At 39.1% G+C, this 27850-nt stretch overlaps 1 protein-coding gene across 7 annotated transcripts in view; it reads left to right on the top strand.

The window, feature by feature from the left end:
* The window catches only part of EPB41L4B (erythrocyte membrane protein band 4.1 like 4B), a 166502-nt gene that overhangs the window by 46882 nt on the left and 91770 nt on the right, over positions 1-27850 (top strand). For all 7 annotated transcript variants that reach the window (XM_033053792.1, XM_033053784.1, XM_033053777.1 and 4 more), the window contains exons 2-13: positions 3611-3715; positions 12664-12706; positions 14849-14927; positions 18238-18282; positions 19012-19064; positions 23359-23479; positions 24078-24165; positions 24717-24805; positions 25045-25114; positions 25287-25456; positions 25560-25669; positions 27711-27741. In XM_033053792.1, the coding sequence (XP_032909683.1) occupies positions 3611-3715; positions 12664-12706; positions 14849-14927; positions 18238-18282; positions 19012-19064; positions 23359-23479; positions 24078-24165; positions 24717-24805; positions 25045-25114; positions 25287-25456; positions 25560-25669; positions 27711-27741 (1004 nt within the window). The remainder of the gene's footprint in view (positions 1-3610; positions 3716-12663; positions 12707-14848; positions 14928-18237; positions 18283-19011; positions 19065-23358; positions 23480-24077; positions 24166-24716; positions 24806-25044; positions 25115-25286; positions 25457-25559; positions 25670-27710; positions 27742-27850) is intronic.

Here is a 27850-nt window from a genome sequence, read left to right as displayed (position 1 = left end):
TTTAAAGAGCTCTGGAACAGCTAAAATCAACACTAATCAGCTTGTTTAGACAGGGCCAGTTGGTGTAAAATGTCCCTGGCTGATCAATTTTCTCTTTCCTTCAAGTCTACCAGAAGCACATTAAAGCCTCTTGCCTATTTTCATGTCAAGTCTGGAACAGTTTCTAATTAGAGAAGTTAATCTTTGTTTTGTCATGTTTTAGCTGATAAGAATTTCCATAAATTCCCTGAGACTGGGAAGTCTGGCAGCCAAAAATGTAGCCTACTTGAAATGTGGGCCATGCAGCTGTCACTGTTACTGTACAAGGTGCTTTATACCCATCCCAATTGGAGTCATTGTAGGATTTGCAGCGAGTCCTCATTTACCATAAGAATTCCCTCTGAATGTGATCCATGATCCCAAGGATCATGGGGATTAATTGAGAATGGATTTACTGAAACAGAGTGGACAAAACTCTCATACCTCTTAGGTGGAACAGGGATGGCTGACATGAGAAACTTTTCTTTTTCCCTTTCTCTCAGTGATTGCTCATTTTCAGGGAGGCTCCCACTCTGCAAGTGTAATTCAGTGTTTGTGTTTCATCAAGTGCCTGCCTCATGCTAATTCAGTTTTGCCTTAGGCTGCAGCTTTAGTTTTGTTTGTAAGCTGAACATTTCATGCCCACCTCCCAGTGCTTGCCTGTGAGGTTTGATGGTGCTCACACAAGTTCTCCTGAGTTTCAAGGAACACTCCACCAGAAACTGTCAGTGCTTTAATTGTTGTTTCAAAACAAAAACTCACAAACCAAACAGAAACCCCTACCAAAACAGAAAGCAAAGACAAAAAAATCAAAACAAAAACAAACAAAAACCCAAACCAACACAAGGCTTTGCAACTTTTCTTACATCACTGTTCCCAATTATAGTAACTTCCATACCAACAAAATAGTAACTATATAATAGTATATGCATACTGTTTGTTGCCATATACTTCATTTTGTGAGATGTAAGTTATGCAGGCTGTTTATGTACATCTGATACTTCTGAACCATCTGTCTAGCAAGGTATGACTGTAAAATATTTTTAGTTGATGGTTGGGGTTTTTTAGCTGTATCTGCAGATACGAGTTAAAGGTCTGTAGAGAGAGTGTGATTTATTAAATTACAGATTATTAGATCTACTATGAAAATTTTACTGTACAAAATAATTTTCTTGCCTTTATGTGGTACCAGATCTTGAAAGGGGAAACATGTTTTTTAGCTACTATTTTGTTTAGAAGGAGAGAAGAAGTAAAAGATGGTGAAAATTGGAAGTGTATTGTAATACAGACAATTTTTGCTTTAGAGACCACTGCCATGCATATGTAATGCCTAAGGAAAAAAGCATTCTATTTTCTCTATTCCACCTATTTCATTCAGTGCACATTAATTTATCAGCCCACAATCTGACCTGCTGGCTTGTCAGTCAGTGATGAGGAAGAAAAAAGAAGAACAGGTCATCCTTTACTGTTAGTAGAGGAAAGGAGTTAGGAGCTTTCATCTGTCCCTGTAGTGCAACATCTCAAAGAGTTTTTTGTCTGCAATTTGTTGGCTGCAGCAGCTTTATCATTTAAGTAGTACAGGTTGCTGGGAAAGCTCATTTAGTGACAAGTTAAATGTTACAATCTCCTGTAAGCTATGTATGTAATACTGTATTTTATGGTCTGGCTGTGCAGTGCAGAGCTATTCCACATGTAACACATGTTAAACATTAACTACTGTTTGGGTACAGAAGGTGGAGTGTCCTCTCTCTGGTTTCTATTGGGTGTGTGGCAGTGGAAGATAAACATATACTGGTAGATAATGCCATAAAGCAGGCAACTATGAAGAGAGTAGAGCATCAAGTGGTTTTTTCCTATGTTTTGAACTTTTCATGTTCTGCTGTTCTCTTTTTGTTGCTTTTGAGTGTTTTCTCCCCCTCACTTAAGCAAAAATCTGTTTAAATTTTGTTGTGCTTTGGTTTGGCTTCTTTTAACAAGTGCTGATTTTACTCCATATGAGAAAATATGTTCTCAGTACTTTTTGTTCAGTTTATAATGATTATTGTACAAGTAAAGATGATTTCTTTGCAATGTACTGTTCTGAGAAGCCATTGTGTTCTCATCTGCCTTTAATAGAATGTTGAACTTTGGTTGAGAATGTCTATTATCCACCTCTTGCCCCCCTCAAAATAATGAAACAGTATCTTACAATGACAATTTTATGTTGGTATTAAGCTTTTACGCAACTTGTTTTAATGGAATTCCTGATTCCACTCTTGACATTTGTTATTATTCAATTTCTGTTTTATTAGTTAAAACACCCCCAAACCCCCAATTTAAATAAAATTTGCTACCTATACCTGAGCTGCTACCTATACCTTGCTTGACCTTCTTGGAAAAATAGAGGTATGACTCATTATTTTGTCCATTGCTGAAGAAAACTGATTTTAGACAATTTACAACCCTGAATAGGAGTTCTCCATGTTATGATTGAATGCTGCCTTTGTGCAGAAGACCAAACTAAAGGAACTGAATGCTTAACTCTGGGAATTTTTGCTATGTTTTGTGGTAAAGTGGAAAAACCTAATAACTTAGTTTTTTAAAAAAAAAAAATCCTTGAAGTTGTAAGAGGAACAGCAGTAACAGAGGTGGATCCTGATCAGTACTTCCCTGTAAAAGTACAGCTGTAACTCGAGTCTCTTACTCAGATTTATGATCATCTCATATTTTTGGCGTAGGGGTGTTTTTACTCAAGAACTCGAAAACTTTCTTCCCCAAGTAACTCAACAGGATTTACATGAAAAAATTGGTTTGTTATTGCCTTTTCCTTCTACCCACCTGTAATCTTCAAGCTTTGGTTTTCTAGTGTTGAAGACTGAGCGTCTAAATTCTTGCCTTAAGCTCTAAACAAGTACCCAGGCCAATGCAGCTTACCTTTAAGATCTACTAAGTTTTCTACCCTTACCTGTAGTCCACAGTTGGGGTTTTAGTTGTTAAGTTTTATTTCCATGTGTGCATGTTTAAAGTAAGATTCACACCTTGTTTGTTTCTTCATTTAAAGGCTGTAAATATGATGGCAATTGGCAACATAAATGAACGATTCTTATCAAATGCCATTAATTTTCTTCACAGTGCTCTTTGGGTATTCGGGCTGTTCAGAATTTATTTTGCAGCTTCAGTGGTGGTGTGGCACTGCATGACAGCAGTTGTTGTTGATAGCCAGCAGATTTCAGGCAGTGTGTTAACCAAGCTTTTCCTGGAGAATCTAACTTTCTGGGGAACAAAATGATGGCTCTGTGACTTAGGACACTTGCAGGGCATAAGCCTTCCCTTTTTCTTGTACATTTTTAGTTATGATGAACTTTGAAAGTTTTCTTTGAGAGTGAAATCTGATGCTGCTGGAATAACTGTAACAAGAACAGCGTGTCATTCTCTATTTCCTGAGGAAAATAAAAAGAAATGTAAATGCAATTCTTCAGAATAAATAAAATTGCTATTTTAATACTATTATCTTTGTGTATATCTTTGCACACATTTGAACTTGTAAAGAAACACACCCAAACAAACCCACACTGACCAGTTTAAAACAACAGTGTTTTCTTTTCTGTTACAGAAAAATGCAAAGGGACAGGAGTTGTTTGACCAGATTGTTTATCACTTGGACCTTGTAGAAACGGATTACTTTGGCCTGCAATTCATGGATGCTTCCCAAATTTCAGTGAGTATAACTTAAGTTGATTTTTATGTTTCACAGTAGTTTATGCTGCCTATTACAAATGTGTTGCTGGTGCAGTTCCATGGAGAGATGTCAGCACTGGGGGATGTACTGCTGAAACAAGTGATGCCATGTTTGGTTCCTGCACATAAAGCTGCATCCTCTGAATGAGCCCTGTGTCATTTTATATGACATGCATGTGACTGCACACAAGTTAAAAAAAAAAATGAATGTGGGTACGGAAAAATGTGCTTGGCAGTTAGTAGACTCATGGTATTCAAAATGTTTTGCAAGCAAAGATTTCCTGTAAATTTTTTCTCTCTGTGCACACATTGTGTTACTTTGTAGGATTAGGTGCATTTGCAAGAGCAAAAAGTTTTAGCTAAAAGTTCTCGTTCTCTTCCTTATATAAGGACTTCCAGTATCTACAGGTAAAATAATAATAAAAAAAAATTACAGATCTAAATAGCTGTATTGATAGGATAGAGTTAAAAGACTACAGCATAGTGGTTACACTGTTTTGACATATATTTAATTTTTTCCTTTGTCTGTTCACTCTGTATGAAGTGAAGATTGACAAAAACGTGTGCTGTAGATAGAAAATATGTGTATTTGGAAATAAGTGTTTCTTTTAGTGCTCTCTGGTCAGTTTGTAAGTGTTTTTTCCATGAAGCAGCAGAAATTGTCTGCTGTGGGATAATGTAATAAGATAATGGGAAAATGTAGCTGCAATATTGACATCCTGGGAAGTGTGGGTTCTAAGTTTATCATCCTAGAATTCTCAGCTTTATTCTCTCACAAGCTTGGGTCAAAGTATGGATCAGTGTTTAAACAGCTGTATTATCATCTGTGTTTTACCAGTCCCTTTAAACTACAAACAGGAAACCTATCCAGGTACTCTAATGACTTGATACTGGAAGAAGGAAGTGTGCAGGTTTGGGATGAAGCAGTATTTATATATTTAAACATTATCCTGATGTCTAAATTAATTTAAGTTAATATCACTGAAAAAACTGATGTTTTGAATGAAGTATGTCCATAATGGGTTTGGGATTTTTAGGTGATTTAGTGTGTGTGCTCCTGATAAAATTTCTAATACATAAATTGTGTGTACTTTTATGATGGATCTGATTATAAGGACACCGCTAATAGCATAGAACCTGCTTATTATAGGAAAAACACATTATATTGTCACTGATTTGTCAAATCATCCAACTGGGAATTTGATAGCTAGGAATAATGACCTAGCAAGGAGTTTCATAATATTTTGAAAGAAGCAAAGCAGAAAGGGAGAGTGAAATATCCTTTCTCAGGAAGAATGAGGGTAGATCAGCTGAAAGCCAGGCTGAGGAAGCTGGGAAGACTCATTTTCTTCTATGTTTGCAAAGCTGATAAGGTAATTTCTGGTAAGAAAGATGTGAGTAGCTCTGTCCTCTGTATGTAGTTCCCTCACTGGTGTTGAGGGCAAAATGTGCCTATACATGCAAGTGTTTTAGCTTTGTTTGTGAGCTATTTCTTGGTTCTTTTAAGGATCTTCATGATGCATTCACAGTTAGTTACAAGAAGGATGAAAGCTGTGAACAGCTGCTGGGGGGGTCTGAAAAAAGCCAATCCTGGTTGCAGGGCTTTGGTGGTAGGGTTGTAGTTTCCTGAATTAAGAGGAGTGTTGAGGGTAAAGTTCTTTACTTTCACTGAAGTGCAAGGCCAAAAGCTCCTACTTGGCTCTTGTTTGTTTTGGTCTGGCTCAAGCTGGGCAGAACTAGAGCTTAGAGAACTTCAAGGCACAAGCTTTTATCTTGCCCAGCGCCCTGTGCCAAAAGGTTCCATGCTTTAACAGCCTTCCTTGGTCTGCTTTGAACTTGTGACCTGCTCTTTTCGTTTGCACAGCAATTAATGCATAGCCTCCGTGGGCTTCTGCTGAGTGCCAGCCCAGACACACAATGGCAAGTGGGGGACTGGGAGATTAAAGTTGTGTAAACCCCTTTGAGGCTCTAAGCCTTTGTCTTTCGTATGTATTGTTAAGGACTAAACATCTTTAAGCCACCATTACAAGTAAGAGAGCACAAAATAGTCTTTGAATAGTGGAGATTGCTTCTGTGTGCTCCAAGGCCAGCAGCTTTTGAGTGCACTGTGTTTCCTGCAGTCCTGTAACTTTGCCAAAGAGTTGGGACAAGCAGTGTTGATAGCTGTGATTTAGAAAACAAAATCATGATTAGAGTTTATCTGCTTTGAAAGAGAGAAAACGTTAATTGTTTGAACAGCTTATTTTTAATCCACCCCCCCATAAAGCTGTAAAAAGCAAGATGCCAGCAGTAATGCAGAAAATGCTGTAATGCCTATTCAGTGAACTCTGCATTAGTTTGTATCTTGTGGTCTTTCAAGTTATGCATCAGAAGAAGGTAGCAGAATGCAGAAGGATAGAAAGATGTAGATAATTATCTAATAGTTTATTCTAAAACAAATCGTAGTGTACTGTTGTATTATGAATTACTGCTATTAACTCTAGAAGCAGAAATATTCTACCATTGCATTCTTTGTTCCAATTTTCTGTCTTTAGATGCCAAAACATGGATACCCTCCCAACCACTCCTGTGTTTTACATAAATTCTTAACTGAAGGATTGCCCACATTTATTAACTTGGAATTTGCTTACTTCCATTATGATTTTGTTTCTGTTCACAAGAACAATTGCAGACTAATTGAGGGGGAAGAATTTTAAAGATAAATCTTTGAATTCTTTTTTGTATTTTTAGTTTGTGCCAATGAATTGCTGTCATCCCTGGGAATGGATGGAAGTAAAATAAGTAAAATGCCCCTTTTCTTACATGTCTCTTTCAGTGATCCTCCAAGTCATTTAAGTCCTTTATGTCTGATCTCTAATGTCACCAAGAGCCTTTAGTTTAAAGGAGGTCTGTATGGAGCAGCCTTTCCCAGCTGTGCTCTGCAGCCAGTTGAACCATTCTGAGGATGTGTGGTTGCACCCAGTGTGTCTGGCACGTTGGGAAGGACTGGATTTAGAGTGTGTGTATAGCAGGACTGATGTGTGAGGACATCCCATGCCTTCTGCAGGTGCCCCTGGCTATGGTGGGGACCAACGTTCCCTGGGAAGATGAGTGCCAGGACCAACCTGCAGTGGACTGTCCTGGTAAACCTTGTTGGCCTCTGAACTTCTCAGTGTTGACCAATTGCTCAATTGGGTTTAGATGCAAGAGGTGAGAAGACAATGGAGGGAGGACATGGAGAAGATTGTGCAGAAGTGAAATAGGCTTTCACGAAAGCAATTGCTCCAAGTACAAAAGCAAGAGGGAAAAAAACATGGCCAGAGCTGTGTTGCCCAGAGTGGACCTGATCAGCAGCAGTGTGTCAGGATACAGTGATTCTGTCACTGAGATCCTCACCTCTTTGAAAGGCAACCCTCTGGCCAGGTTTTTCTGGGAGAGACAGGATCACGTATGACTTGTGATAAAGGATTTCAGCAGTGCTGGGGGGCAGGGAGAGTAGGCAAGCTGGACAGCAAATAATATAAGCACCTTTGTTTTCTTTACACATCAAGAACTAGATTCCTGGATGTTCCAACAGGTGTTGGGTCAGGCAGGGATTTGTAATACCTTAGTTCATTATGACTGCTTCTGCTGTATCTATCTGAATTTTCTTTTAAGGGCTCATTAAACAGACTTCTTCAGCCGCTGCTTTTGGTATTACTGCCGTGACTTCTTAAGATGTGAGGGATGGGGAAAAATGAGCAGTTCAAACCACTCAATTAGCCTCATAGTGGGATATCTGGGATCCTTTTTCCTTTTGTACTTCTTCACACTTTAACAAGTTTTTGTGAAGCAGAAGAAAATAGGGACTAGCGTTATTTTTACTACACTGGATGTGGGAAAGAAGGAAGACTGGTAAATATTTTGATAATGCTAAGTGTTTCCTTTTCTGCTACTGTTAGAAACATGCTATTTTTCCCATTAATAAACTGTGACATCCCTCTGTGACTCAGTTTCCTCTCCTTGAATCTCTTGTTCCTCTGGATGATGAGCACCTTGGGACTGTGGTTGTTGCAGGACTGTGTCTATGGACTGTCAGAGGAAAAAATACCAGTCACAGATGGAGGGTCCCAAAAGCTGTAGAACATCCTGTAGCACTCGATGCTTCAGTTTCTAATAGTGTCAGTGATAGGAATGCCAGTTCAGTAACTGGACAAAGGCAGTGTGACTGGCTCCACAGAGATGCAGAACACCTGATGAATGCGCAACGCTTCCAGCTGTGGCTGTCCAAGTGTGTACTGTGGTTTGTGAGCACTTGGTGGAAGGCTCCAAAACACTAACAAATTCCAGTCTTTAGTCTTCCAGTAGCACCTGCTGTTTTGGGAGGACATTTTTCTGACACAGACTTGAGAAGCAGGTGTACAGGGCAGGTATTTGTGATGCTGTCTGTGAGTGATGCTTCTGCACCTCTCTCCCAAGTGTAAAGAATTCTCTCCAGGACAGCAAACAGTTCGTGCTGGTTTCTTATTGTCTTGTGTGTGGTTGGAGCATAAACTGAAGAGGTTTTCTCAGTTTTCTTCCACAGATTTAGTCAGGTTTGTTGCCTACTTGTTACAAATCCTTTCAGTTTATTTTTGAATATTTGGACATAGGCATCAAAATTAAAGTAAATTGCTAGAATTGATCTGGAATGGTATCAGCTTTCATTGTCTGTAAAGTAAATCGACTGAGAAATATACTAGACTAGGCAAGGTTTTTATATAATTTTATATAATTCTGTGTTTTACTTCTGTCACATCAAGTCTGCAAAGCAAAATATTCTTTGTTTTTTGCATGGATGTGACTTAGGATAGGCTAATGGACTTGGAGGATATATTTCTCTGTTGTTTTTGGTTAGTTTATCTGGTCTGTAGTTAAACCACACCATTTATCAGGATGATTCTGAAATGGCTCTGTGCTGACTCAGACTGGGACAGGTCTTGTACTTCCCAAGATGACAATCTAGGGCTCTATCACAGCTCCATCTGCTCTTCTGCTGCTGGGTAGCATTGCTTGCACCCTGCACTGCCTGCTCTGCCTCACTGTGTCTGACTTGTGGAAGGTGGCAGCCCTTCTTCACAGGGCAGGAGAAAACCTGGCATGGGAACTGCAGAATGGTGTCAATTGAAGGGGGCAGCTGGTCTGACTTGTTCAGGCCAGAGACAACTTAAAAAACTAATAAAACTTTGCACCTGTATCAGGTTGGACCTCGCACCTCCAACGATATTGATGTGGTACTCTACCACTGTGGCCTGAAGATGTTCTTCATGCATTTTGAACTAGCAAAGAAAGCAAATGAAAAAGGGTCAAATGCAGATTTTTTCCTTTTCCAGGTCACCTTTGAGGGCTGTATAAATCAAGACAAAGAATTTTCATTCTTTTAGGAAGCAAGTAGAGAGGCAGTGGAATTTGCAAAGCTCAGGTCTGTGATGGGATTGTGTCAACCTGTGGAAATCCTCCTTTCAGTCTTCATTTGGCACTCATGTGGTCCTTACAAATTTACTACTTTAGCAGCTGTGGTTTATCTGCTGTAACTCGACTCAAATAGGTCTTTCCCATACTATGTATCTATTTTGAGAAAATATTGGCTGCTACCATTAGGACATATTGAGGTACTTATTTTTTCCTTTTCACATTGATAAAGTGAGTGATCAACAGGTGACCATGCTGAGATAAATACATGCTTCAATTATTTTAAGAAATTATTTTTTAGGTGATGCATCTTTCATGTGGAATTCATTGGTGTTTGTTTTCAACACGTGAATTCCAGTCAATGGCTATTGTATTATGTTAGCTAATACCATAGAAAGCATTATTCATTTGATAGAGCAAAGAAATTTTGATGAGATTAAAGAGGAATAAATGGAAATTAATCTAGCATTTGACCTTCCAGTTTACCTGACAAAATTAAAGGAGTGACCACAGTGGTTTCTGCAGCTGATGATGGGAAGCGAAGAGGGAGATGCTGAGCTCTCCTCCCTGGTATCCAGTGAAAGGATGCATGGGAATGGTTTAAAACTGCATCAGGGGAGATTAAGACTGGACATTGGGAAGCATTTCTTTACCAAGAATGTTGTCAAAAACTGGAACAGACTTCCTAGAGAGGTTATTGATGTCCCAAACCTGCCAGTCTGAAGAGACGTTTGTACAATACTCTTAATAACATGAAGTGGTCAGGCAGTGGGACTAGATGGTTGCTGGTAGGACCCTTGGAGCTGAACTACTTGTTCTGTTCTGGCATAATCATAGAATTCTGATTACCTGCAGTTTGATCAGATTTGGGTTTTTCTTCCCTTACTATGGGTAAAGTATCTTAGACGCTGTCTTCCTACCATAACACAGTTCTAAAGCAATAAATCCCTTTCCTCCTCCTTATTCTGCACTGATATTTCTGAGTTCTAACAGGATACAGGGATTATGGTGGTGTATGGTTGAAATGAGTCTGGTCAGTCTTGGTCCTACACTCTGAGATCCATAGTTAAGTTTCTTAGGTGAGTGCAGACCCTGAAATAATGTATGGTTGTTTTGCCGGAGCACAAGATAGGCAGAGCTATAGTCTTAGGTGCTGAGAGAGCAAGGCTCCTCCGGTTTTATTCAGCTTCCTAGTGAGACTTCTAAATTCATTGCTTTCACTTCCCTCTAATTGAGTCAGCAAGCCCAAGGTTTGTAGCCAAGCGCAAACCTATTTTAGGCTTATGCTAGAATGCTTTAATTTTTTTTTCAGCTCAGAGGGACATTTGGAAAGCTGGTGTGGTACCCAGTGTGAAGAAGCCCTCTGACATTATCTGAGGCAAAGAAGTGTTAAAATTCAGCCTGATTTTCACAGAAACTACACAAAATATCTGACTTTGAAATTGGAGTTGGTTCATAAATCTGCATGAAAACTTCTAGATCTGGGAGCTCTGGGCCAGTAATACTGTCAGTCCATGCCCTACCTCTATCTTTGTTTATGATCAATGTGGTGGCACATCACACACATGATGGGCAGTGTAGCATGGGGGTAAAAGAGCAGATTCTGTTGCTTCTGAAGAGAGATTACTTCAATGCTTGCTGTGCTTTATCTCCTGGAGCTGTCTGCCTCTGGCTGCTTGGGTACAGAGTGATGATGGTTTTCTGTCTAAGCTGTAGTCTCAGTTAATGGTCTGCACAAGTAATTCCTGGAGTCTTGTTAGGTACTTTTCTAGGTATTTTATTATTTGAAGTATTTGCACTTGCAAATAATCAGTTTGAAACTTACTCTTGTTTGAGCTTTAATGTACCTTAGAGCCCACATGCCAAGAAAGAGACTATCAGCTGTTTTTTCACTGGAAATTACTGTGGATTAGGTTGTGCAGTGCTTGTTCCAGAACATGGTACTAACATGAGTTTTTGCCATGTGTTATAGATGTTTTTTACATTAAGATAAACTTTTAATGCATTAATTATATTTGTCTTTGAGGGGCTTTTCTTTAGCCAAAATAAATATTAAATAGGAAGACATTTTCATAGCTAGGTATTTGAAGAATAAAAAATTAATCTGCCCTGGAGCTGTGAAAGTAAGAGACTTACATAATTTCAGTTCAAAAAAAATTAAAAAAGGTAAAGTTTCAATGTTAATATTCTTTTCCTTATCAAAAATTTGGGATTTCACTAAGTTATAATTTTTCATGAGAGAGCAAAGTAGAGACAAAGTAAATTACTTGCAGCTCTAAGGAATGTATTTATATGAGCTGCTGTAATGTTTTATTTCCATTCTGGTAGAGATATCTACCACATTGGGGATTATATGAATGGATTTTTTGGCAGCCTCACCTAAGGAAGCCTTGCAAGTTCCTGCAAATAAAATCACCTTCAGAATCATTGTTCCATTTCTCTTTCTTTCTACCTCTTGTGAGATTTATTTACCTTAAGGGTCGTAAGCTGTCAGATTTTTGATCTGTACACATTTATACCTAAATTTTTGCCTTGGTTTGAAACATACTTAGTAAATAAATACCAGTATTACTAGACAACAAATAATTCTGCACATTTATTTAACTGTAGTAGCATGGTGTCAGTGTAACGATAAGTAGTCCTTGAGAGATTACCCTTTTTCTGAAAATATTAATGCTTTAATAGGAAAGAAAGAAGAGGGTTTTTTCCCTAAGATTTTGTTTCATAGTACCTAGTTTATAATTTTAAAATATATATATAAAGATGGAAAAACATTTATTTCAAAGAAATTTAAAAAGACCCCTCTCTTATCACTTTGTATGGCAGAAGCATTTACATGGAATTGCTTCAAATAAGATTGCAGCCCTCTGTAGGACATTGAGCAGAGACTGTCAAAGATTTAAGCTAAATTTAGACCAGATTGTGTTTATTGCTGCCTTTCTGTAGATGCAACTTTCACTGACAAGAGAGTGTGTAAACTTTGCTGGGAATCATCTGTTTTTGTCATTATTGTTGCACTATTCCAGATCTTCAGCCTTAATTTAAAAAGGAAGGGATGGGATATACACCAGTGTTTCCCAAATGCTTTTAGCAGGGTTAAGTCTCCATCCTTACCTTGAAAAAATTTGGCTATGGGGCAGTGGAAGGCAGGACAGTACAGGATCTGGAGTTTTAAAACAGAGATTTAAAGGAGGCTGAAACTCAGGAGTTTGGGGCAAAAGGTTGCCTTCCTTACACACAACTGCTTTGTGGCCTTGGATTTTGACGTTTCTTCTCTGAAAAAGTGTCTTCCCTGGCAGTACTGATGAATTTAAAAATCAAGCTTTGCCATGTGGAAGAAGTAAAGTTACTAAATGTGCCAATAAACACTTTCACCAATGTGCAGAAGTTCAGAAAATAAATATGGTAATATTTCCTTATAAGAGATTTCGTATCTGTTAAATTTTATTGTAATCAGTTTATGGAGTCAACAAAATCTTGAAATGGAACTGCTTTTAAGTGTGGATTTTCTTTTTTTAGCACTGGTTGGACCATTCAAAATTCATCAAGAAGCAAATAAAAAGTAAGTACTATGTCCTTACCTGTTTATTTTGTTACTTCCTAATGAATTTAAATTTAGTGTATTAGAACATGATAGAGAATGTTTAAATATGGCCTTTAATGGAATAAATATTTCTTAGAAGATAGTTTTAACTGAATGGGTAATTGGCTGACTGTATTATGTCTAAAAGCAAGAGCACTTGTTAAGCAGTAGCCCAGCCTTCAGAAGCCCTTGTTAAACCTGTGCTTTGTGTCTGAAGCAGAGTAGGTGGCCAGGTAATTTCAGTCTGATCTGTGAAATTAGGTTGTCTGGACACAGATCGTGGTTCCTGTCACTGCTTCTGATCCACAACAGATATCCTGCAATTTCTTTCAAAGAGTGAATGGAAAATACTTCCTTGTATAATGATTAATTTTTTTTTTTCCAGATTATTATTTTAGAGGTAAACTAGCAGAAGTACCTGCTGTTTTGTCAAATGTAGTTTTGGATGGAGGGGTTGTGTTGGTGGGGGTGTTTTCTGTGAAAATTGGCTAAGGTAGGGCAGTAGCTCCTGGATTTTTGACAATCAGTTTGCAGGCTTTGGGTAGAGTGCAGCATTGGAATTAACATGTTTTGCTTCAATACTGCAGTTGGCAACAGTCATGGGCCATGAGGACATGGCTTCTGTGAGATTAAAAGGTGTCTTTTCAAGAAAATTGTTCACCCCCTTGCAGGACCTCAAGAGACAGGTCCTGATTGCTTCAGTGGAGCTTTGCCTTTCTTTTTGATGAGTGCCCAAGTGTCTAGATGATTTTTAAAAACAGTGGAGTTCTTCAAAGCCTTTAGGATAGTTTGCTGTCACCCTATGGTGTGTGGGTGTCAGCTTGCTAGAATCATGGTGAAGATAGCTGCTATGGGTAAAGTTTTTGCTGTTTGGTATTCTATCCACTTTTCATCACATCACAGATTGCTTTACCTTAGGTGACTAGCTGATTTGCATCTGCACTTTCTCTAATAGCTTTGTCCTGGAAAACCAGTGATTCTGTAATACCTTCAACCAGTTTCATTGCATGTTTTTGTCTGTTTTTGATGTGTGAAGGGCTTGTTTTAAAAAGAATTTGGCCAGTGCTGAAGAGGGAAGCAATTTGTTGGTGTTGCAAAGGTCTGTCTCACAGATTACTTTCTCTTACCTTGCATTCAGCAGATGCTTTGTGAAAAGTTCCTCTTTCATGATGGATACTACTCACTGCTGTCTTTTCCAAGTCATTATCTCACCTGTGCAGACCTCACCAGTGGTGCCAAACTATGAGCTCAGGGTGCTCTAACCTGACTTACAGGAACTGTATGTGGAGACAGAATCAAAACTCTAATTATTTGACTTTTAGCTGCATATCATTCAGTAGAAGGATCATTAATAGGCATATGCTTACTTGTTGCTGTGCTGCTACAGAAGACCTTGGAAAAGTGAGGGAAAGTAATTTTTCCATCAATTAATACATCAGCAGGTAGTTGGTTGGAAGAGAAGGGTTAGGCAGATAAGGATGCATTGGTCACAGTTTCTTGTTAGCTGGATAACTTCCTGTTATCTGTGTTACATGGACAGTCCAATGTAGCGTTCAGGTTCTGACATTAGAAAACACAATTCTTGCAACCCCATGGAATTTTTTAGCCTTCTATGTTCATGGGTGTCTTCCAGAGTCTTCTCTGGCACTTTTCTATTTATCTTACCTTTTCTCATTCATGTGTTTCAACTGAAAGCTGATTTTTGTGTAGGGTTTTTTTTGGAGTAGTGTTTTATTCCTGGTAAGAAGGAATATCACCCTCTCCTTCCCTCTTCCTTCCATTTCCCCCTGGACTCAGCAACAGGGAGTGTACCTGGAACTTGCTGCCATTCACAGCGTGCCGTGAGGCACCCCTCTTTGGATAAAAATATTTGCCAAATGGACTATTGCCTTGATAAATTTTAATTAATGAGTATCAAAGAGTATGGTAATCATCTATTTTTTTGCTTACTGCATGCATTTTAAAATTTTTAAAACAAAAGAAAAAAATTTTTGAGGAATTTGGAAAATGTAATTATTTTTGGGTTTCGTGGGTTGTGGGGAGGTGTGATGACTGTTTTGCCTTAGCAGGACTGCAATGAGTATAAATCACTTTCCCTGTTTAAAATCTCTGCATGTGCAGTTGGACCTCCGTACACGTTGCATTTTCGAATTAAGTACTATTCGTCAGAACCGAACAACCTTCACGAAGAGTTTACAAGGTAGGAACTGTGCATGGCTGAGGGGGGCATTAAGAAATACAAGTCATGTGGGGACACTGCAAGCAGGTTATTCGAGCTTTCTTATTAAGAGTGGTCATTCTGTCTGCCACCTTAGGTGTTTTCCTAAGATGTCCGGGAAACATCTTGTTTTTTATTTGCTGACATGGTGTTCATGGGCCTTTCCAAGTGTGTTGATGTGTAGGAGATGCTGTTTTTTGGTGCTTTGAAGTTGGAAAAGAAAGGCAGTGTTAGGTGGGGAGAGCTGCAACTGGAAGACACCTGCTCTTGATACCTGCCATCCTCTGAGACGGTTTTCCATTATGCCCTGCTAAAATGCCAGTGCCCTGCTTTGTTCCTCCTGCCCTGAAACTTGGGAGTGATTTAATAATGGTACCAAGGGTAGAGGATTGTGCTCTGAGCTCTGGGTTAACAGTTGATTGAATTGCTTCTGCTTCTCTGTGGTTCTCGGTGAAGTAAAAGCCTGCATTGTATGAAGTCACTACAAATATCTGGAAGTATTTTCTTTCAATCTGCTGGGTTGTTTTCTGTGGACCTGTACCTTGCTGGGTCTGTAGCATCTTGGTTCAGAAGATATTCTGAAAGCTGGGAAAGGAGCAGCTGTAGGAAAGGGTTTACTTATCTTCTGTATCTGCTTGCTTTGTGTCTTCTTTGTATAGTAGTCATCTATCTTAATGTTATTTTATCTTTTCTTTTGTTCTGCCTCTCACCGTAGGGCACTTTCTGTGTCTTCTAATTTGTTTGGCAATAATCAGTGTACTCCTAATCAGCCTAAGGTGTTTAAAGATGGTTGATTGTTGTAGTTCGTGTGCATGTGATGTTTACATTAAACTTATGCCTGCAGGCAAATGATTACTGTCTCCTTCACTGTCTGCTGGGATTTTTTCACTGCCTAAGACAAGATTAAAGGGCTAATTGTCACCACCTCATGATATAGTCTTTAATATCCATTATCAATTTAGTCCAGCAGTGCTAATTCAATAAAAGGTCATATTCCTATAGAATGTATAATTAACTTCTAGAAATTGCTGCCAGTTGTGTAGCTGAGTATAAGATCTTAAGAGAATCCAAAAATCTGGATGATTTGTGGACATCTCTAATGAGAAAATGCAGTTACATTAGTAGGAATAATATGTGTTTTCTGGAAATTTATGTAAGTCTTCATACATCAGGGTGCATGTCTGACAAGTATTACATTTTCCCTGTGGTCAAATTATTGCATTACTGTCTACCACAAGATTTCTTGCTTAATGTTCTGAAGCATATGATCCTAGTCACTGTGAGATTGAGTTTCTGAGCTATGTGATCATTGCTGTGATCGAGTAAGACATTTTGTCTGAAAGTATTAACCTCTGATGCCTTGTGATCTAATTGTTGCTGAAAGGTGACATTTCAGAAGACTATTTTAATTAGAAAAACACTTTAGTCAGCTAAATATTCAGTGTTGTGAACAATTTCTTTTAATTATAAGCTTGACAGAAGTCCACTGTGAAACTGTGTGAAGAAAAATTGGGAAGTAATTTTAAATTTAAGAATTTTACAGTTCACATATTTTTAATTCTTCTAATTTATGGATTTTTTAAATGTATGGTAGTTGGATCATATTTTCCATGTAGCACGTTGAGTGAAAAGCAAAGATTAATAACTATATATTCAAAATCATTCCAAGTAGAAGAAAAATCATCATTAACAGTAACTATGAACTTTCCAGGTAGAGGGTGTTCAGAATTCCTTCTGGAGGGAGATCTGCTGTCCAGTAAACTTCAATTTCTAGTGAAGCTACAAACATCACATTCTCATCAATAACACAGTATTGGGAAGCATTAAAACCCTTCACCCACACTTTTTTTCCGTTTAAAAGCACAGTTGAAATGCAGTGCATTTTGGAGGACATCATCTGTCACTTGGGTATGACCTAAGTAGTTAGTTTAGTTAGAACAACAGAGGAACATGTCTGTACTTGTGTGCTGTGGAGAATTTTCTGAGGTAGTTTGCTGATTTGGAGTAGCAGCAATTGAGATGCCAGTGTTTGTCAGCCTGCACACAAAAAGGAGCAGGAGTAAACCATACCCACCCGGCTGGGGCTGCAGCCCTGCACAAGCCACCGACACTGACAGGAGCGCTGCCCAGAGTCTTCTTGCCAGTTTAGAAGATTCATGGGATTGTGAATCATCTGGGCTGTCAATAAGAAGAGGAAGTACACTTGTCTACCCTTAATCTACACATGCAAATACCCAGATTTGATTGGCAAGTCAGATATTAGCCAAGTATGTGAATCAGAGATGTAACAAACAGCTAACATGGATATAAATCTGATTCTGCTCTGGTGTTATCATGAGAAGTCTTGATCTTCTTTTTCATATCTGTTTCCCTGTCTGATTCCAACTATTCATCCATCACCACGTTCACTGCATGTCCTCTGTGATGAAATAAAACCCCACTTTGTCTTTCTAGCATCCTTTGTAAAGACAGGAGAGGTTTATGTTTGCATTTACTGGGCTCTCCAGGAGTGCTTCATGCTTTCTTGAGTCACTCAACTTTGCAAGCCTCACTTCACAGTGTCCTGAGCAGTGCAGAGCCTGCCGTGCCTTGCTGTGCTCTGCACACCCCTTGCATGACCCAGGGTGCTTGTGCATGCCTCAGAGCCCAGCTCTGAGTGGTTTCAGTGGAGCGTGCCTAGAGCTGAAGATTAGCAAAGCAGCAGCTTAAAATATTACAACAGTTTGAAGGCTGTGAATTCCTACTTGGCTTAAATAAATGTGTGAGCTCTATGGAATTCTTTTATTCAGAACTTCTCTGCTATTTTTAAGTGACATTTTGGTATGAACCTTTCCTTTTGCCCAATTTGGACTTTTTCCATGTTCTATATTTGTCTTTGAGAAGACAGCCCTGAAGCCTACATGCCTTTATCTGTGTTTTGTTTCTAGATACTGTAGTTCAATTCCTTCCTGAATTAGGTAAGACCCAAGTTTAGGAGAACATTGGGGTCTTAGTAACACTTAGGTTTCTGTGGTGTGTGCTCAGATAAAGCACATCATAAGCAGCAAGACTTTGGACAGTGTCCTGAACACAACCAGTGGATAAAATATGGTCTTCCCTTTGATTTCATGAAAGCTGTGGGAGCTTTGAAGCTTGCAGGGTGTATCTCTGTGATCCTAAAGGCCCTTTTCTTGTAAAGAGCAAGTTATTCAAATTGCTGTTACTACTCAATGAATTGGGGTATTCTCCAGTCAGTGGAACTGCAAGGATGCCACTGTAATTGCTTTTGACTTTCTGAATTTTTATTTGTCAGGTACCTGTTTGTATTACAGCTCCGGCAAGACATTCTTTCAGGGAAGTAAGTGCCTTTTTACACTTGCAGCTGTAATTTAAAGAATTTTTAATAGTTAATCTCCTAGTGCATTTTGTTTTTCTTTGGAATACAGACATATAGAACTTTGTGTGTGTCATGACTATATTACTGAAAAACAGAATGGGTAAAGATCTTGGATTGATCAGGTGATGGAAATGCTTAAAGGGAGCAAAATCTGTCCTGGGTTTTATGACTTGAAAATGTAACATGGGCTTACCACATTTTTTCAGTATGGTGGGTGAAATAGAGGATGAGAAAAGTAAAATGCAACACTTTTTGCTCAGGTCAACTCTGCAGAAATATTTTGTGTCTTTAGTCTTACCCTGACCAATATTTATTCACACCTGCCTTTTTTTTTTTCTTTTGTTTTTTTATTACAGAAAGAAAAGTCCTCAAACTCATATATTCTAAAATACAGTGTTGAAATTAAAAAATGGTTATTTATTTGATTTAGTGTTTTCTCTGTTAGTTCAGAATTGTTTTATGATGAAGTGTATAATGTTTAATACTAAATAGAATGTTCAAACTTAGGAAATAATCATACAAGTAAATCATACAAGTAAATATTAATTGTAGATGTTTTATAGCATTAGTAGTTTGTGGAAGTTAATGTTTCTGGTTTTTATATCAAGCTTCTTTTTAGCTTTATTGAAAGAGGAATTCACTGACAAGAGGCATGAATTTTATAGTTTTGTCTTTTGTTTTGTTTTTAAGACTGAAATGCCCATACGAAACTGCTGTTGAACTAGCAGCTCTGTGTCTTCAAGGTATGCAATCTTTTGAAAGTGGTTTGTCCTAATTTATTAATAAACCTCACCTACTGCTTTCTTTTCCTTTGTTACTAATGCATTCTCACTGATCACATAGAAATGGCGTTCTTTTACCCAAGGTGAAGAATTTTAGGGAGATCGTGTTCTTGCCTCCGTTCATAACTTTGGAACTACATTAGCCAATACCAGCCCTTGATATGTGGAGGGAGACCCTCAAGCATGGCTAGATAAGAGTTTCATCATGGAAAGCCAGGGCTGATCAGGGAAGAAGGACCCAAAATAGCTGCCTGCTGAGGGAGAAGCTGTGGTGCCTGCACAAGTGTTGCCACTTGAGCCTGAAGAGCCAGCTGGCCCTTCACACAGTTTGTAGGAGGTGGGTGCCTGTGAATTTGGGCTTCCTGCTGCCCAAACAGTGCCTGGGAGAGGAAGCCTCCACAGTGGGTGACTCAGGAGGTGGTTACAGGACAGGAGGAAGGGAGTGGCAGGTATGGGAGAGGAGAGAATTACATGGGAGGGTGAGAACTAAGATGACTTCTGTGGCAGGAGCAAGGATTTCACTATGTAAAAGCAATTCCAGTACACTGGGTTTTATTACGTTATCATAGGGCAATGTGGGTTTTTTGTTGCTGCAAGCATGTTAACACAAATATTTGTTCCATTTTGAGCAATTTGTTCTGCAGATGGGAAGGAAGTTTTTGTAATGAAGTTCATATCAATTTTTTTTTTTTTCTAAAAGAAAGTGTAATGAGCTGGACAATTCTAGGCATATCAGCAGAAAAATCAATCGAAATGAAAAATTCTCTTCCTTTTTCACTGGCGGTTGAGCTATGGCACACAGAGAGCTTAGGCAGAATTAATTTAATAGAGCAGTGGAAGTAAGTCAGTGATTCTAGATGGACTTGACAGGCAAAACTGGGAATTCAGTTCCAGGCAGCAACAGGTGTAAATCTTAAAGCAGTGGATTGCTTTACTGCGTCAGTTGACACAACTGTGACTGTCAGGTGTGCCAAGAACTGCTGCAGGCAGACCACCTTTGTCTTTTTGAGGTGGAGGAAATGCAGAGCCCGAATTTGATTTGTTGCTTACGTTTCCACAGATAAACACTCCAGTAACCTCACACCTGGTCCAAGCAAGGAGGACCAAGCAAAAAATAATAGGTTAATGCCTCAGCATTTTGGGTAGTAATTGAGACCTGTGATTACTGTGTAAATGCAATAAAATAGCTGTCCATCATGTTCATGATGTGTCCAGCTATCTACTGAATCTAATACTCTTGGATGCTGTCTGTGGGAACGTGCTTTTGTACTTTCTTGCTGTCTTTATTTTCAGTTTCAGTTTTCTGCTATTTTGACATCATTACAATAAGCTTGTCCAAAATTACTTCATTATTGCAACTAATTAATTCTCTTTGCTGCCATACATAATGATAAGCATTTTTGGTGTAAATTTTGCTACATTTTATTGACGTTGGAAACATAATTAAGCAGAAAAGTATAAAGAAATGTCAATTATTCCCTCCTCAACGGGTTACATTTTCTCTGTAAAATGCAGTTTTGCTCCTTAGTGTGCCTTTCCTAAGACTGAGGGAAAAGCTGTGAATTGCTATTTAGGCAATAGTAGTCCGAGCCTGCTGAAGGAAAAGTCTTTTCACAGATAAGCTTTAAATTTCATACTTGTCTTTTTTTTATCGAGGGAGTTTTCTGTTACAGTAATTTTTTGGTTTCCAATAGCAGTTTCCAAGGCTGGGTTTTTTTAGTTTTTCTTGGTTTTTTTTTTCTTGTGAATCATCTTTCAAACCTAAGTGTGTTGATTTGTTGCCAGTCCCATGAAAGAAATTCTGGAGGGAGTAACATTGGTTTGTAGTATGGGGTAACATATGAAGCAGATGCATAATATTATGCTTCACTTAGGGATTTTCTGTGGAAACATCATCAAATTTGAGTTCTCACTGTTACAGTTAGTTTTTAACTACCTCATTAGTGTTATATGGTCTTAGTTGAACCAGGTATACTTTTGAAGCTGCTAATTAAATTGAAAAGGAAAACATCTTCTCACATCTCCAGTTTTCGGTTCTATTCATAAGACATCTTAATGCATGGGATATTGCAAACTTTTTTCCCCTCTGTATAAAAGAATCAGCCATATATTTAAAAATAAATATATTTTTTGAGTATTCAAAAACTTTCTAGAAGACATCCTTTTGAAAATGTGCCCCAGGTAATTTTTTGAAGGACACACGTAATGTGTATACACGTGTTACATAACACCTTTCCTACCCTCCACCCTTTCAAAAAAAGGGCAGAGAAGGGGAATGCCAAAGCACGTCATGAAGACAGAGATGAACAGATAGGTCCTCTGCTGTGCCCTTGCATTGCAACAAGTTGGTGTTGCTGAGCCATTCAGGGAGTTCAGTTCCACCCCAGCAGTGACAGCATCCTCGCCGAGAGTCCGTGACAGCCCCTTCTTCCTCTGCCCTCCAGCCCTGTGCAGGGAGCTGGCAGGTCTCTTACTGGCACTTACACTGAAGACCAATTTCTCAGAGATCAAAAAGATAACACAGTTTGTTCACCTGAAAGTGAATAAACAGTGAGTGCATCTGTGGAGAAACAAGGGTGATATTTTTCTCCTACCTAGTAGAAGCCTTAGCTTCTCTGTGTGTCTTGTGTGCTAACAGCTCATGATTCTTCTCATCCCTACACATCCTCTTTACAGCACAGTCAGCCTTCATTCCCCACCTTCCCTCTCAGTGAAGTAGTAGAGAAATCTCTCATTTTTTTCTAGATGGTTAGCAACACATCGAACTTCAAATCCTTACATTTTTCTCTCCCCTTGAAGTCCTTCTTGCTAATATGTTTGTTGTGGCTCCCTCCTGTATACTGAAGACTGGACTGCCAGTAATTCTTAGTAATATTTGTGTTAAATAGGCTTCCAGCTTTGATGAAACAGCCACAGAGCTGAGATATCTGTATGTCATTTTCTTTAACAGAAATAAGAGTACTGTAACACACTATGGAATATTACTGTTGAAAGAAAAAAATATGTTCTTACAGTAATTAAAAATGAACACAAATGAACTCAATCTGTTTAATATCCTCAGGACTGCTAAATGTTTCAGCAAAGCTCAAGTTCTCAAAACCACCTAGTAGGTGTTATCAGCCAACAGATTGGATTTTAAATGGGACTTCCTATCTACTGATGGATCCTGCTAGGTATTTTTGAAGTCTGGCTGTGAATAAAATTTTTGCAGCTGTTAAGTGTAAAAGCCCCTGAAGGAATAAAAATGTTTTCTTCAAGGGATTTAGTTTCCCTCTATGCTTTTTCATTTTTATTTTTATTTTGGCAGTAGTAGTAAGAGTAGTAAACAGTTAAATGCTGACTGACAAAGGCCTGGCTGGGAATCACATCATATGTCAGGTGACACATGGTATTGCTGAAGAGTGCCTTTTCCACTGATGTTTGCCACCCAGTCCTGACGCTGCAGCCTCTTAGTGCAGCTCAGAGGCTCCAGGAGCAAAGCTGTCACAGACACAAGGCAGCTAAGGGTGTCAGTCACTGGAATGCTCAGCACTTGCATCTCCTGCTGAGCTCAGCGGAGTTGGAAAGTGTTCTGCTCCTGGAAAAGAAAACACCAGAGCCTAAGCATATAAGTAGAAAGTGACACCTTAATTATGTTAATGTTTCAGCATTTTTTTCCTTAAACATTACTTAATCTGAATATTACACCACCACTGTGATTTGAAAAACTGCACAGCTTTATCACTGGTTTCATGAGACTAGATATTCCCTTTGTGTTTTGACATGAACAGAAGCATAACTCCTAAATTTGTCCTGAACCAGGACAAATAACAAAGCATGCGATGGAATGGGAAGTGTTAGGGAATGAAAAGTATGCAATGAGAGGAAGTTTCAAAGTAACCTCTTCTAAAACAGAAGATGCATTGATGATTGTTTTTAATAGAAACTTTATTTCATAGAAGTGATTTAAAATCCAGAGAAGCAGCTTTAGTTGAGCTGGTTCAGTCATAACATCCTGAATGTCAGAATTCTGTACCACAGCCTTACTCTGATCCTGCAAATGCATTTATCTGACTTCTGCTGTGAAACCTGTTTTGAATTTACTGGGACCAGGAGTGGAGGGATGGGATATTAACTTAAAGCATTGACACAAATTCACTGTGCAACGTGCTTAGGAACTTGCAAATTATCCTTGTCTTTGTAGGATAATGGGATTAAATATTTCTGGTCATCCCAAGGTCTTTATAGTTTTAATTTCTCAATTGATTGATTTCAGCTGAGTTGGGAGAGTGTGAGCACCCTGAGCACACACCAGAGCTCGTGTCTGAATTCAGGTTTGCACCAAACCAGACTGAAGCAATGGAATTTGACATTTTTCAGAAATGGAAAGAGTGCAGGTAGAGTACCTGAGTGGGAGTGGGGTCTCTAGGTTTTCTTCTCTTCCAAAGTCAATTCTTTCAACAGGCATGAAATGGGGATTATGTTTGTCAGTGGAGAAGTATTGTAAAAAGGCTTTGAGCCCTCACCTTCCCTAGAATTGACAGGCAGTAGTTTAGGGAAGGTTGATGGGGTGAGTTTTAATTCTTTGTTTTTTCTTTAGATTGTTTTGTAATAATTTAAGGAACTGGGTCTTTGGTTCCTGTTTGTATTGGAAATAAATCTCTCTTTCTCTCCTTCTTTCATTCAGACATAAATTTTATGTTCAGGGTGGTAACAAACTCATGTTCCTATCTTTTATTAATAAATATGGTACTTTTCAGTGATGCTTTGTTACCTGAACTTTCATCCTTATTGGCATTTTTCAACTTTATTGCATTTTCAGTCCTCTGTTTTATTTTCATTTGGAGGGAAGAGGGTGAAAACATAAGCTAAGCTTGAAATACCATTTAGTGTCATTAAGATTGAGGACATAAAGAAAAGGGTTAGAAGAATGAATCTTAAAGCATGTAAAGCAGAATTTTTTTTTACCATTAACTACTAATTTTTTGTTCATAGGGGAAAGAGCCCGGCACAGGCTGAGTTGTGCTACTTGAACAAAGCGAAATGGCTGGAAATGTATGGTGTAGATATGCATGTGGTTAAGGTAAGATCCATGTGATGTTTTATTTTGTCAGTGTGAGGTCCCTGCCCTGGTATGGGTCAGTCCCTGAGGAGTGTCCTTGTTCTGGTCTGGGCTGTCCCATGGGCTGTGGTCCCTCAGAAGCCATTCCCACCTGCACGCTCCTCCCAAAGGTGCCTCTCTGTGCTCCCACAGTGTCCCTTTCCACATGCTTTGTCCCGTGTCCCTCGGTTTCTTCCTGTTGCGTCTCCTTCCCCTGGCACGAACTGCCTGCTGTTAAACAGGTGAGGTGTGGGCTCCCCTGGATACAGTGCTGGTGTGGCTCCATCTCCATGGATCTCAGAGCCACTTTGAGCAGCAACTGGTCTCCTCCCACAAAAGGCACCCTGCAACCTCCTGTTGCCAAAATATGCCACTTTGCACCCAATACAGATGCATATTCTTCTGCTCTGTAATCTTAAGAGAATATGGCAACCTTATTGTTTAGTTTAAGACCTATGGATTTTGCAATACTATGGTATTAAGATTTACACTGCTCATGCCAGATTGGTTATTTATTCTGTACTTTCTTGCAGGGAAGAGATGGTTGTGAATATGCTCTTGGACTGACACCAACAGGCATATTGATCTTTGAAGGAGCCAACAAAATAGGCTTATTTTTTTGGTAATCTGATTTTGTCTTATATTCCTTTTTGTTAAAATGCTGAAATCTTTCTCCTTTGCATAATGGGATCTCCACTGCACTTTGTAATTTTTAATTGGATCTACAAAGTTTAAAGTCTGAAGGTTAAATCTGAAGGTAGATTGTTCTGGTTAGAAGTACCACTCTCGAGTGTGAAATATTTGTTGAAATAAAATTCTTCTTATGTTCTTAATTCTCTTCTTTTTGATTCTTGTGTTTAGGCCTAAAATCACAAAAATGGACTTTAAAAAGAGCAAACTAACGCTCGTGGTTGTAGAAGATGATGAACAGGTAACTCCTTTCCCTTACTTGGGCCTGATCCAACAAAGTGTGGTGTGTGCTCAGGCTGGTAAGAACACAAGGGAGGCTCAGCACACTGTTGGCCCAGGCTGTGTTTCTCCTACCGAGGACAATAACTAATATCATGCATGCCAACTTCCAAAGCTTTTGTTTCTGCATTTAGGGCAGAGAGCAAGAGCACACATTTGTTTTCCGGTTAGACAGTGCCAAAACGTGCAAACATTTGTGGAAGTGTGCGGTGGAGCACCATGCTTTCTTCAGATTGCGAGCCCCAGCAAATAGTAAATCTAGTAGATCCGACTTCATAAGGCTGGGATCACGCTTCAGATTCAGGTATTTAGTGAAGTAACAGCAATATATTTATCTTTCTGCGAAGAAGCAGGTACAGCTACCCGCAGAAGGCAGCAGTTTACTTTGTTTATTTCTGTGTTTTAAGTGGGAGGACAGAATATCAAGCAACACATGGGACAAGATTACGCAGAACTAGTACATTTGAAAGGAGGCCCAGCAAGAGATACCCCTCTCGGAGGCATTCCACTTATAAGGGTAAGTGGTTTTATATTTTATATATCTGGGCACTGAATCGGTCATGCAGGTGCCCCACTAAATCCTATAAATGTCACATTGCAATCATGGCATCTGTGCCACATTATATAAAAAGAATATGTCAGATCACCTGAGAAATCAGAACGTGCATGGAGTTTTTTTTGGCCAAAGTTCATTGTTTCCATCTTCTGTTTTTAATCTCTATCTACAATTAATTCTTCCACCCCCATCTATGGAGGAGGTGTCTGTGGTTTCTTTTGTTGCTCTGTTGAGGAAGAAAGAAAAGTTGCAGAAAACCCACTAAGGGAAAACATGTAATGTGTTTTTGAAGAATTGCCTCACTGTCTAAAAGCCTCACTGACTTGCTAATCTAGCTACACAATTTTAGGGTTATTGAGCAGTCTCATTATGCAGTTTTTGCGTCTTTCCTGACTGTAATGACATGTTATTCCCCTATCCAGACTCTGACCTTAACTAGCTTGCCATGGGAATTGAGATGTGCTGAATTTAAACGGAATGACAAGGAATTTATTCCCCTTGTGGTTTTGTAATTTGTCCTTAAGAACTTGAACTTTTTGTTCCATGTAGAAAAACCTAGGAAGAAGCACTGCAGGATAACCTCTCCAAATTCTGTATTACTTGAGCCTGCAGGTATAGTTGCCATATGGAGCAAGGCTGCTGTACAGAGCAGGATGAGATGACATTCCCTTAGAATGTCTTTGCACTCATTTGTATTCCCAGAATATAAACCACAGTTCCATGAGCAGCCCTTGTGGTATTATGGGGACATTTTTATGTCTCATTTACAGTGGGGGAAGAAAGGGTGACAAGCATACATGCCTTCTAAAGCCTGTAACCCTTTCCCCTGTATCCTTCCCTAGTACCTGGAAGGAGTTTGTTTAACTGAAATGCAAATTTAATAAATCTGTGAGATGCTGTTATGTGAGACATGAGAGTCAACTATATAGTGTGGGTTATTTTATAAGTGTAAGAATCAATTATTTAAATTTTGTTCTTGCCAGAACAGGATCTGACAGGCCTGCAGGTTTTGCCTTGAGTCTCAGTGCTTTTGTGCTTATGTCTGTGAGATAGAGGGAGAAGAGAGAAGGTGAAGCTTATGCTTAAGTATGTTCTCTGTCCATTGCAACCAGTCAGAACTTCTTTCACACCCAAGTGATCTCCTTCTAGAGAGCTCAACAGCATGTTTGTTAAGTTAATGCAAAAACCTCCCTCTAGGTTATTGTCTTTCATGCATCTTTTGGCCATTAAGCCCTGTACCTAAATGCAGCCCACAAGGACTGGATTCTCTCCTAGCTCCGTTGCTTTTGAGACTCCTGCAGTGTGTCATTAACTTCTGCATTCAGCAGTCAGTTGAATTTTCACTTTATCACTGAGAAGTTTTTCGGGTCTCTTGAAACACACACAGTCATGAAAAAGAGATGGTACACTCCAGTTACTCAGCTGCTATCTTCACCATTCTTTGCAGCCTGTACAGAGCACAGGCCAAGACCTTGTTCCTCAGGATTACTCAGTGCCTCCCAGGATTCCCAACTGATGGGCTATTTTGGCTCCCACTGTTCCCTGTAATAAGACATAGACCATTACCAGCTTTGTGAATACTCTGGTTTCTATAAGAATGTGAAAATCTCTGCAAGGGATAGTTCCTGATTTCCAGTGGAGTTGATAGTATTGGCATGGCACTACAGTAAGGTGAGGAAAAAAAAGTGTTCTGGTTGTGCAGAACATCCTGTGCCAGAAGTCCTGTTGTGGCATTTGGGAAGAATATGCTTGTCTGCTGTCACCTCTAAAGGACTTTCACTCTTGCAGGACCAGAAGGAGATTTGTGTCTTTCTCATTCACACTTTATGGTGTTGCACAGGATTGCTAGAAAGCACAGAGCTGCCCTTGAAATTCAGAAATTCTGTGCAAATATATCTGTGTGAGGATTCACTTTAGCCATAGCGTAACAACCCAACAACAAGAGCTGCAAAATGGCTGATATTTCACTTGTCTTAACATTTTGTGTTTGTTTGTTTTTAAGCAAACAATCCTGTGAAAGCAGCACAACTGTGGTAAGTGACTGCTCAAGCTCTTCCTACCTCTCAGTTGCTGTTCTCGGGCTAAAAGAATTCTGAAGACAATATTTGCTTTAGGATTTGTAGAAACAGATTCTCTGGTGGG

The sequence above is a fragment of the Catharus ustulatus genome, chromosome 1 (assembly GCF_009819885.2).
Source record: "Catharus ustulatus isolate bCatUst1 chromosome 1, bCatUst1.pri.v2, whole genome shotgun sequence".
NCBI lineage: Eukaryota > Metazoa > Chordata > Aves > Passeriformes > Turdidae > Catharus > Catharus ustulatus.
Note: the sequence above shows the minus strand (reverse complement) of the source record. Positions and strands in the feature narration are given on the sequence as shown.